Source organism: Phyllobates terribilis, unplaced genomic scaffold (genome assembly GCF_046119375.1).
Source record: "Phyllobates terribilis strain yellow unplaced genomic scaffold, ASM4611937v1 Scaffold_86__1_contigs__length_6382490, whole genome shotgun sequence".
NCBI classification, from domain to species: Eukaryota; Metazoa; Chordata; class Amphibia; order Anura; family Dendrobatidae; genus Phyllobates; species Phyllobates terribilis.
In genome coordinates, this window is record NW_027362846.1 from 5,337,229 (window position 1) to 5,349,642 (window position 12,414).

General features: G+C 45.6%; 1 protein-coding gene and 1 pseudogene across 1 annotated transcript; both read left to right on the plus strand.

Moving 5' to 3' along the window:
- Positions 1 to 989: 989 nt before the first annotated feature.
- LOC141197716 (uncharacterized) overlaps positions 990 to 12,414 on the plus strand; it is a 157,510-nt pseudogene continuing 146,085 nt past the window's right edge.
- On the plus strand, positions 1,927 to 10,889 carry LOC141197685 (uncharacterized; the record flags this gene model as incomplete). The annotated part of the gene is made up of 3 exons (XM_073662774.1): positions 1,927 to 2,052; positions 2,250 to 2,340; positions 9,135 to 10,889. Coding segments are annotated over 3 exons (1,092 nt in total), but the record flags the coding sequence as incomplete, so codon positions are not given.

The following is a 12,414-nucleotide window of genomic DNA, read 5'->3' on the forward strand; positions in this document are numbered from 1 at the left end:
AAAAAGAACTGTATGTCATCACCCTTGGTCATTTTCTGCAGGGCTCTCCTTACTGCCTTCTGGATGGAGACATCATCAGCTGACCTTGGAGTCGAAGCTGCCATCATGCTACGAACCTCTGTTGCATAAGCAGCTTATTTGTCTTCTGTTGCGCCAGCTGTTGTCGGTACTGCTGCTACAGCTGAGCTTGTACCAGATGTTTCACTAGGTTCTCCATGCTATCTGATGTTATTTGCTAGCTTATGGCCGCCTTCACCCAGGGCATGCAGTACCTTTGTAGTGGTCACACGTGTTCCCTGGGAACGCTGCCCGCACTTCTAACACCAATTGTGGGAATGCTACTCACTTTGGTGCATGGTGAAGTAACACGGGAACTGTTTCCATTTATATGTCCTTCTTGGGTTATTGGTTCTTCATAAACCACATCACAAGCATAGGAGAATAAACGGCCTTTCAATGGAGGCAAAACAAAGTAAACAGTTGCAACAATGGCACTTTAGAGACAGTCCAGTTTGGAGATGACACACAGGAGGCCTTCTTACCTCCACACACACAGACCATGTGTCAAAACAAACAGACTCCATTTTACCCTATGGACCACACCCAGGGGTGGGTATGTGGGAAGCCAGACCCCTCTATCTCTCAGGCTGCCCCTAAAACCCTGGTACAAAAGCACAAAACAAGCCTCTTAGTACTATGTGCACTAGAGCAATACTCCTCGTACACACGCGGCTCCGCTCCGTACACACGCGGCTCTGCTCCGTACACCTCGTACACACGCGGCTCTGCTCCGTACACCTCGTACACACGCGGCTCTGCTCCGTACGCCTCGTACACACGCGGCTCTGCTACATCCACACTGTAAACCCCTCCTGACCCCACACATAAACTTCAGCTCATCCAGCACCATGACAACCAGCACAGCAGAGTCCTGCATCCACTGAGGCCCCTGATCATGTGACCCCTGACTCCTCCCCTCCTGTGACCTCATCACAGGTCCTGTGCGCACAGAGCAGCCATATGTGTGGTGGCGGCTCTGCAGGTGGAGGTCGGCCTAATAACAGACGGAGTCCTGTGACCTCACTATAACACCCGTCTCCGGCCTTAGAGCAGAGCGCCCCCGCCTGACAGGACTTTGGGGTCTTATCTGCTGTTTTAGGTCACTTCTTCTAACTGTTTCCACCTGAAGGGGTTAAAAGAAGCTGAAAAAACTGAACGTGTGAACAGCGAGTTGTTCATCATTATCTTCCATCTTCTAGAAAATTTAACCTTAGTGGATGGAGAAGGACAAGAAGAAGATGGCGGAGAGGATATTCCACCTCACCCTAGAGATCCTCTTCCGGCTTACTGGAGAGGTGAGAGATTCTGATGACGTCACATTACATCATTCTTATCTATGGGAATAACAGATGGACAGAACTGGAGAGGTGAGGACTCTGGAAATGTCTGGAGGGAGATTTATTAATGTGTCTCTCCATAACCAGGATTACACAGTAGTGAAGAAGACCTCTAGTGGGCGCTGTCAGGACCCTGTGTCTGAGGGAGGGGGAAGACCCCTGAGCCCAATCACGGGGCCTCCACCTCACCCCCTGATACATGAGTACATCAATGACCAGAAGATCCTAGAACTCACCTACAAGATGATTGAGCTGCTGACTGGAGAGGTGACACTGCTGGGAATGCTGGGACATTATACAGTAACGCTATGAAGGGATCGGGGGGATGACGGTATCATTGTATGTGTCAGGTTCCTATAAGGTGTCAGGATGTCGGCGTCTATTTCTCCATGGAGGAGTGGGAGTATTTAGAAGGACATAAAGATCTGTACAAGGACGTCATGATGGAGGTTCCCCAGCCCCTCACATCACCAGGTAATAGAGAGGACTAAATACACACGGCCTATAATTATCTGTATGTAAAGAATGAATTCAGTCCCTGTATGTGTTTCCTCCAGATCTATCCAGTAAGAGGACAACACCAGAGAGATGTCCCCGTCCTCTTCTTCCACAGGACTGTAAACAAGAAGATCCCAATGTTCCTCAGGATCATCAGGTAGATGGAGAGAAGGTGTCATGAGATCTCCCCTATGATGTGTAGACGGCTGTGAAGGTCTTGTGCTCAGTCTTGTTTTATCCACCAGTATTATATGTTTTATACTTGTGTAATGAGAACGGTGGAGATGGCAGGATTAGAGCTGATCATAGATGTGACTTCTCATCTGTCTGTGACTTTTACAATATTTGTTTCAGGGTGAAGATCTGACCCATATTAATACTACAGAGACATATGTGAGGGGTGATGAGCGGTGTAAAGAGGAGATTCCTACATATGACCACCCAGGTGAGTAGTGACCACTAAATGCAGAGAAGTCACAGATCCTGTGGTCATTATATTATGAGTTTGATCACACAAGTAATTGACGTGCATTTTACTTGCAGATAGATTTGATGCATAACAAAAAAAACACCTTTTTTTACACCTTTTTTGATTAACGCATTTTGGCAGCAAAGGTTCATTGATGAAATGGGATTTTATTTGCTGCAGAAAGGCACCATGTCTCCAATTGTAATGTAGTTGTGAGTTGCCAGATTACAGCTGAATGTCAAGAAGAGAGCTCGGTCCCACACAGAAGTCAGGCAGGTGGACATCTAAGTGGGAGCCAAAACCAGGTGAGGAACAATCAGAGAAAAGGTATGGTAGAAACAAGTCACCAATTCTGCATTTATCACCCACTCCTGGTTTTGGCTCCCACTCCTGAGAAAAAATACTGACCAAATACTGATAGTGGGGCCGTGGCCTAGGCTGGAGAAGCAAGGCAAGGTCAATATCTAGCAGCAGTACACGTCCGAGAAGGACAGTCAAGTGAGAAGCCAAACCGTTTTGAGGTCAACAATAAGTATGTAGGCAGATCAGGAAAGGGTTTAGAAGTAGGGTCCGGTAACTATCTAGTCAAAACCAGGTAACAGCTTAACTAAAAATTGCTAATAACAGCTTTGTTACTTTGGCACATACACAATGAACTAAGTGACCCTGTGAATTTAGCGCAGCATCTCCACCTGCGCTACCATGGACTATGTTGCGAAGGCTGATTAGAAAAGTGACAGTGCAGGAGCATGCCAATACAAGAACATTACATTTTTATTTTTTTTTGCGTTGTTCCAATACACACAAAGGAAATAAACATGTGTTATTGCAATAATTTCCTGGGAGAAACACTTCATTTTCTGGAACAATTTCAAGAGTGCCAACACTTTGGGCCATGACTGTTGTGGTAGATCAGCTCACTCAGCTTCACATGGAGATAGACACCGGAACGCTGTCTCTTTAAAACTTTCAGTGGTTTATTCAAGCACAGCATAAACCAATGTGAAGTCCATCAAAATAAACACAGCCCTTGTGGCATAACTGGAAAACAAAAGAAAATGTATTGCATAGGCCTACGGGGATCCACCCACTCAGGGTTAGCACAACACCCAGTTAAGCTTAGCAACATACGAGGGCCTCTCCAGATACACTGAACAACACATGGTTCAACAGGCTAGCTATTTATATCCCAGACCACATCCTGGGGTGAAGATATGGTAAACGACCTCCCACCCACTCTATGGTCGTTCACAAAAATCCTAGCACTTTAAAATGGCCGATTAACCCTTCTCAACACATAGTGTGCTGGAGAAAAACTTCTAGGTTTCAAATCACTGAAGCTAATAGCCTCAGTGAAAGATACCTTCCCTCCAGTACTTTGCCAGTGACTTCATCACTAATCCCCCCACCCCCCTTTTCCCAAAGCCGAGGGTTTTGGTACCTTTAGTCACCAAACAGGGAAGTCTGGACAGGGCATCTTCATTACCGTGTAGCTTCCCGGGCCTGTGCTCCACATGAAAACTAAAGTCCTGGAGGGCTAGAAACCACCTAGCCACCCAGGCATTTTTCCCCTTTCTTTCCCTCATCCATCTCAGGGGCGCATGATCTGACTTTAGCCTGAACTTCCAGCTTAACAGGTAATACCTCAGAGTGTCAATTGCCCATTTGATGGCCAGGCACTCTTTTCCCACAATGGCTTAGTTTTTCTCACTTACAAAAAGTTTTCTGCTTTAGTACAGGATGGGATATTCCTCCCCGTTTATTTATTGGGACATCACGGCTCCTAACCCGACATCTGAGGCGTTCTTCTGGAAAACAAATTCCTTACTGAAGTCAGGTGCGATCAAGACCAGCTTCTTACACAGGGTTAGCGTCAATTCTTGGAACGCCATTGACTTCTTCGTGCCCTTAAGAAGGTTGATCAGGGGTGCGGCTTTCATGGTGAAATTCGGCATAAATCACCGATAGTATCTCCCAATTCTGAGAAACACCCCACCTGTTTTATGACCAGTTACAGTCAATTCTGGATTGCCTCTACTTTATTTACTTGTGGTTTGATTTCGCCCCTTCCGACTATGTAGCCCAAGTATTTCACCTTTTCTTTTCGTATGGCGCACTTCTTTTGGTTTATAGTAAACCAAACCTCAGCGCATCCAGTACCGATTGGACCTTCTGCAGGTGACTTTCCTAATCCGGGCTGAAGATCACAATGTTATCCAGATAAGCTGCAGCGTACTTTTTATGAGCGGCTAGGACCTAGTCCATGGCCCTCTGGAAGAGAGCTGGGGCTCCCTGCAGACTCAACGGTATCCTGGTGTACTAAAAGCACCCGTCAGGTGTATAGAAGGCCGTCTTCTCCTTGGCACTTAAGGACAGGAGAATTTGGCAGTACCCTTTTGTTAGATCCAGGGTGGTGATGTATCTGGCTGGTCCTAGCCTTTCAATGAGTCCATCCACGCAGGGCATGGGATACGTGTCAAACTTGGAAACCTCCTTTAGCTTCCTGTAATCATTGCAAAAGCAACACTCTCAATCAGCTTTCAGCACTAGGACAATAGGGCTGGACAAGCCACTCTTTGATTCCTCTGACGCCAAGGCTTAACATTTTCATCACCTCCTTCGAGATCAACTTGCGGCAGGCTTTGGGAATCCAATATGGTTTTAGATTCACCCGCACATGCGGTTCCATAAGGGTTTCATGCTCCACAACTTGCGTACATTCTGGCAACCCTGAAAACAGGTTTCGGTTCTGCGGAATCATTTCTTAGCACTGCTGTTTCTGGGCCAGTGACAGTGTCTCTGACACTATGACATTCTCGACCTTCGCTTCAGGATTGGCCCCCAGACGCATAACTTCCATCAGTTCCCTGTCTCGCCACAGTTTGAGCAGGTTAATATGGTATACCTGGTATGGCTTTCTTTTCCCTGGTTGGTGGACCTTGGTTTTGACGTCACTCAACTTTTCAACCACCTCGTATAGCCCATGTCGCTTGGCCAGGAACTTACTTTCCACCGTGGGGATCAACACCAACACCCGGTCTCCAAGGCTAAATTGTCTGTCTCGCTGACCGATTGTAGACCCTTGCTTGGGCCTCTTGGGATTGAAGGAGGCTCTCCCTCACAATCAGCATCACCTTCGCAATCCGGTCCTTCGTTTGGGCCACATGCTTGATAACGCTCTTGTGGAGTGTTACCTCGGCTTCCCAGGTCTCCTTTGCAATTTCCATTAGTCCCAAGGGTGCCGTCCGTATAGCGGCTCAAACGATGAGAACCTCGTAGAGGCCTGGGGAACTTCCCTAATTGAGAATAGCAGGTAGATAAGTAGGCAATCTCAGTCCCAGACATCCTTCTCCACGACCTTCTTAAGCATGGACTTTAGGGTTTTATTGAACCTCTCCACCAGTCCGTCCATCTTCGGATGGTACACGGATGTCCTGAGTTGTGTTACGTAGTCTGGAGAGTCTTACACAACTCCCTCATCACATAAAAGGAGTTCCTTGGTCTGTCAGGATCTCCTTTGGCAAGCCTTTCCAGGAGAAAATATGTACTAGCTCTTGAGCTATACTCCTGGCAGAGGAGTTTCTCAGTGGTACTGCCTCCGGCTACCGTGTTGCATAGTCCATCACCACTAGGATGTATTAGTGCCCCCTGGCGGACTTAGCCAGGGGCACGACAAGGTCCATGGCAATTCGGTCAAATGGACCTCCATAATGGGCAATGGCACTAGGAGGCTGCGGAAGTGGGATACTTGTTCAGTTAGCTGACAGGTAGGGCAGGATCGGCAGAAATTAACAATGTCTCGGTGACATCCAGGCCAGTAGAACCTCTGCAGGAACAGCTCTTGAATTTTTTCTACTCCCAGATGCCCACCCAAGATATGAGAATGAGCCTGTCACATTATCGAATGCACCTTTCAATGTAAGATTCTGCATTTGAGCAGTACCAAAATTCCCCCTAGAAATACCAAACTCGGGAATCTAGGCCTCTTGGGTCACTGTCTTGTCCTCGTCACCAGCAGGGACACACAGGGAGAACTCATCTGCCTCCGACTGCGATGGGGAGTCATCATGGTGGAACTGGCTCCTGTCTGAGTCACTTGGTACCCCTGCTTTCCGCCATAAGTCCCAGAACAGGCTAAAGTTCCACCCTATTAATACCGGGTTTAGCAGATCCTTAACCACCCCGACCTCATGGGACTCAGGCCCACAGTTAGTTTTTATAGTCACTCTGGCAACGGGGTAGTCCTTGGCGTCCCATGATTACAATGGATTCCCACGTGTTTTCCGGGGATTAATTGCTGGGGAAGTGTGGCCCTTGCCAGGGTCACCAAACTCTTTGAGTCCAAGAGTCCCGACACCAGTACCCCATTTATTGCCTGTGGTCCCTCACTGGGCTGATAGTTCACAGTGCATGTGGGATAGGCATTGTACAAACAGCACCTCCCTAGGCTTCAGTCCATCTGCTCGGAGGACATAGAGTAACGGGTGGCTATCTGTCTGGGACCGTGACATCTCCAGCAGAGCAAGTTTTTCCCAGGATCCTTTGGCCAACCCCTCAGTAACCCCTTGGGAACTTGGACTCCCCCCAGTTGTGGCTCTACCACCCCTCTTTTGAGATTCAGGCTCTTTCGGGGGTACCCCAGTATGGGGATGCAACATTTCCCGGCTTCCTTAGGGACCTCTCGACCACCTGGTACCTCTCCACTTAGCCAACCAAGTCGTCCACATTCCCGGGGTCTCCCTTGTCAACCCAGGTCTGCACCGGCCTAGGAGGAGAGTGAACAATTCTGTCCATGACGACCCGCTTGACCATCTGGGCTGGAGTGGAGGACTCCGGCTGCAGCCATTTCTGTACAAGATGCAGTAGATCAAACATTTGGGAGCAAGGGGTTTTATCACCATAATATGCCCAGTTGTGGACCCTTTGTGCTCTGACCAACAGGGTCACTCCAGTGCGTGCCATAATTGAAACATTTTTAATTTGGCATACTCCTGTGCATCCTGTAATGCCAGGTCATAATAAGCCTTTTGGGGCTCGCCAGTTAGCTAGGGGGCCAGCATCTCCACCCACTGCTCCGGTGGCAGCTTTTCACACTCTGCTACCCTTTCAAAAACAGTCAAAAATGTCTCCACATCATTCCCTGGGTTCATCTTTTCCATGGCTCGTCTTACCGCTTGCCGGATGTATGAGTCATCACCTGGTCTTGGGGGAGGGGCCGCTGGCCTCCCACAAATGATCTCTGCGAGGAGTTCCATCTACCGCATAAGCACCTCCTGTTTCTGTCGCTGCTGCTGTTGGAGCTTTTGCACCAACAGTTTGTTTCCTGTTGTGCCAACTGCTTCTGTTGATTTACTTGCTGTAACTGTTGATGCTACTGTTGTTGGACCTGGACCAGGTGCTTGATAAGCTCCTCCATGCGGTCTGTCATCGTTTCCTGGCTTATAGCCGCCTTTACCCAGGACATGCGGTTTTGTCCACAGCCGTTACACGTGTTCCTGGAACGTTGCCCACATTCGAAACACCACCTGTGGTAGATCGGCTCACTCATCTGCACATGGAGGTAGACACAGGAATGCTGTCTCTTTAAAACTTTCAGTGATTTGTTCAAGAATAGCATAAACCAATGTAAAGTCTATCAAAACAAATACTGCCCTTCTGGCATGATGGGAAAACAAAATAAAGTATATAGCACAGTCAATACGCTCAAGGTTAGCAAAAACACCCAGTTAAGTTTAGCAACACACTAGTGCCTCCCTGGAGTTGGCCTCTTCAGACACACTGAACAGCTAATGATTCCAAATGCTAATTATTTATATCCCAGACCACACCCTGGGGTGGAGATATGGTGAATGACCTCCCACCTGCTATTTAGTCACAAAAAACCCCAGCCCTCTAAAATGGCAGATTAACCCCTCTCAACACATAGTGTGCTGGAGAAAAGCTTCTAGGTTTCAAATCACTGACACTAATAGCCTCATTGAAACATATCTCCCCTCCAGTACTTTGTCAGTGACTTTGTCACACTGTATATAGATAAATGTGAGACAATATAGAGATTAAAAATACACTTTATTAATCACAATTGAAATCATATAAAAACACAAAAAGCCATTCAAGAGGGATAAATGTAATCACAAGACAATGGAATGGGGCATCTGGATAAGTCCTAAGGATAAAGCCTTAAAGAGGTATTCCCATCTTCAAAATCCTATCCCAAAATATAGTAGGTGTAATAATAGAAATAGAAATATTAGAAATGTAGTATAGTTCTCCTGATTCTCAATGTCGCTTACCCCATGTGCACAGTATTGCAGTAACTTAGTTGCTAGTGGTAGTAACCATGGATACCTAAGCTACTGCAATGGCCTGCAAATGGGGTAAGCAACATCAGAAGAACTATACTACATTTCCAATTGGAGATATTTGCTTATATTATTTTTATTACACCTACTACATATTGTTATAGTTTCTCGGAGATGTGAATACCCCATCTTACCTGTTTTTATGACGTGTATTTTTATCTGTTGCTGTAGATTGTAATGTAATAAAGCTTATTTTTGATCCTCCCTTTATTTTCTTGAACGTTTCTGCCTGTATGTATTATGTTCGTCGATGGCACGTTAGGGATTCAGTACCATGGGATTTGTGCACAGGTGGCTCACCACTGTCTTAGGTCATAGTTTCATTATACTTTGATTTGTATAGAGAAATGTTATAAAATATAAGGCATTGATATTGAAAAATAATATAATCAGATTTATTCTTGGCAGATGACTGTGATGTCAAACCAGATACCCATGAAAAGCGTGCCATTATTCCAGCTATACCTCCAGCCCTTCAGAGTAAAAATCAATCATCTGAGCCTTCTCAATCCGTCATCTACTTGGATTCATCACAGACTGTTAAGCAAAATGAAAGCCAGAGAAGGGATGTCGAACATCAAATAATTCCCACAGAGAAGAAACCATTTTCCTGTTCAGAATGTGGGAAATGTTTTGAACATAAATCTAAATTGCTTACACATCAGAGAATTCACACAGGAGAAAAGCCGTTTTCATGTTCAGAATGTGGGAAATGTTTTAACCGTAAGTCAAATTTACATACACATTACAGAAGTCACACAGGGGAGAAGCCATATTCATGTTCAGAATGTGGGAAATGTTTTATCCAGAGACCAGGTCTTCTTAAACATCAACGAATTCACACAGGAGAGAAGCCATATTCATGTTCAGAATGTGGGAAATGTTTCAACCAGAAATCACATTTCATTATGCATCAGCGAATTCACACAGGGGAGAAGCCATTTTCTTGTTCAGAATGTGGGAAATGTTTTTACCATACGTCAAATTTGCTTACACATTACAGAAGTCACACAGGGGAGAGGCCATATTCGTGTTCAGAATGTGGGAAATGTTTTATCCAGAAACCAGATCTTCGTAAACATCAAAGAATTCACACAGGAGAGAAGCCATATTCATGTCCGGAATGTGGGAAATGTTTTATCTACAAATCAGATCTTCTTAAACATCAAAGAACTCACACTGGAGAGAAACCATATTCATGTCTAGAATGTGGGAAATGTTATGGTTGGAAGTCAAAACTTGTTGCACATCAGAGAACTCATACAGGGAAGAAACCATTTTAATGTTCAGAATGTGTGAAACATTATGTTCGGGAATCATATCTTCTTCACTATCTAAAAATTCATGTAGGGTGTCAGAGACAACACCGGGAAGATCACACAATATCCCACTGCTGCCACCAATTTGTCAGGGAACGACAGGGACGACACCGGGGAGATCAAACAATATACCACCGCTGTCGTCACGTTGTCAGGATTGAGCAGGGATTTCGCGAGCGCACGACCCCGATAACTCACTACGTAGGTATCGGCAAGCACCCAGTGAGCGTATGGCGTACACACCTCCGGATCCCAACACATAGAATATGTGTATGCGCCCAGTACGGTCACTGCCAGCTTCACGATAACCCACTTATTATCATTCGCTGCCACCACCAACCGAGTTTGAAATATAATACAGGCCTGGTCGGACGCCTGTGTTCTGGTAGCAGGGTAGCATATGGCTTCGGGGGAGGTAACGATTACAGAGCAAAAGAAACAAGACATTTTTATAAGAAATCCAAAAGGGAGGCAGTGTTTATGAAAAATAAACACGATTTTACAAATGGAGACAATACAATACATATGCAGTTACACAAAATAATAAGGATTAAAGAAGATTTAATATATCATCATAGAGATGATTCAGTATAGCTGTGGGGTCACCCCACTTATTGACTTGACCGTTATCGAACGGGATCTGTTGCTTATAGTCTCTGTACCCACTGGCAATGAATCCTGATCCATCCTGATCCATCCTCAGTGGGGTCTTTTATGCCGAAGGGGGGGGCCGGCTCACACACCCCCTGTGTTGACATCATGTGGGCTGAGCTCCAGCCTTCGCATTTTTATTAAAATCGCTAACTTCTGGGATAACTTATTGCTCGTTGATAGCAGAAGCTTGCAAACGACGCCATAATTTCCATTATAAATTTGCCTTTCCACACATGATATAGTTGCGGTCTGCTATTTTGTTACTTTTGCGTTACCGCTCCCCGGAGAGGCTCACAGCTACTGAAAAATAAGCATATTGTTCCTTGGCTGACCCTGTCACTAAAAAATATAGGTCCCGTTATTATGGGAGGTATAGAACTTTAGATATTCCATATTCCGTGTGTGCGCCGGCCCGGCTAAAGATTTCTGTTGAATTCCCTTTAAAGCTCTGGGAATACAACCTTCTCACCTAGATGTAGAGTTATCGCTAGCCTGTGTTAATTGGGTTTGGTAGCACCCTTTGTGCAAGCATTTATCTACAAGCTATTTCTCCTGTGTGGGCTTAATTTGCATGGGGACAGCTGCGTGGAGTGCCAGCTCCTCTCCTATGCCAAATACTATAGAGAACGGGAGGATGAAGAGGGGTCTGGGAGGGAGAAATTCTTAATATTTTCTTAATATTTTTCTGACATAGGGATATAGCAATTACCTTATTTATTAAAATAATTTTATTGGCAAATTTTACAAGGGAAAAAAAAATCCAACAGTTACAGTTAAATTAAAGTCAAAGTTTTAGAAGAGAAAGAGAAATTATTTTCAGCACTAAATGATGATTAAGAAATAAAGATGAGCAAATTTTCCATTAGTTCATGTCATGAAAACCACTACCGCTGCCACCAGTTTGTCACAAACTCCACTCAATCACAACACGCATTCCTCGGATGTATCCGCAAAGGGGGACTCTGCTTCCACTCATTCGTTCACTCATCTATGGCAATGGGCCAACAGTGCGCTAAGCGCACCCCCCCAGATGGGCCACACATGCACACCACCCTTTACGCTGCTGTAAGGGTGTGACAGAGACGGCCCCTGAAGACAACAATTGTAGTGTGAATGCTAACATGCGGCTGTATTGTGTTTTTATGGTGTAATGTAAAATGCATAGTGTTATAGGTGCTGATACTGCTGTGTGGGTACTGTATTGGTGATGCATAAGGTAACTTGGTACACTCAGCTCAGGGGTAGGGAAAGTGAAGAACATAGTTTAGGACTTAGCTAGTGATAGATAAGAACATTAGAGCAGATAGGCGGTGATGGGCCTAATAGTGTGCAAGATATAGGTATAGGTTAGGATACAGTTAAATGTTTGCGACCAGCCCAGCATTAGAGGGGGTGGGTCAAGCAAAAAGGGGAATTACTTCCTGGTTTAGTTAGAGAAAGTGTGAGGTTCGTGTCAAGTTGAGGTTCAAGCTGCAGTGGGCTGGGGGCACGAAGTTGTTCTGGCAGCATGAGGCCATACCAAATTTTCTGCCAAAATTCCTGTAACATATAGGGCCTATGGCCCGAACTAGGCACTGAGAAGTGTGCCTTAATCCTTTCCATACATAGGAAGCCGGACTGGGAAATGTGAGAGGGAAATAATGTAACAGATCTCGGGAGTGCTGTGGAGCCAGATGGGAAATCTCTGGGGCTAACAGGAGGATCAAGCGTAGGGT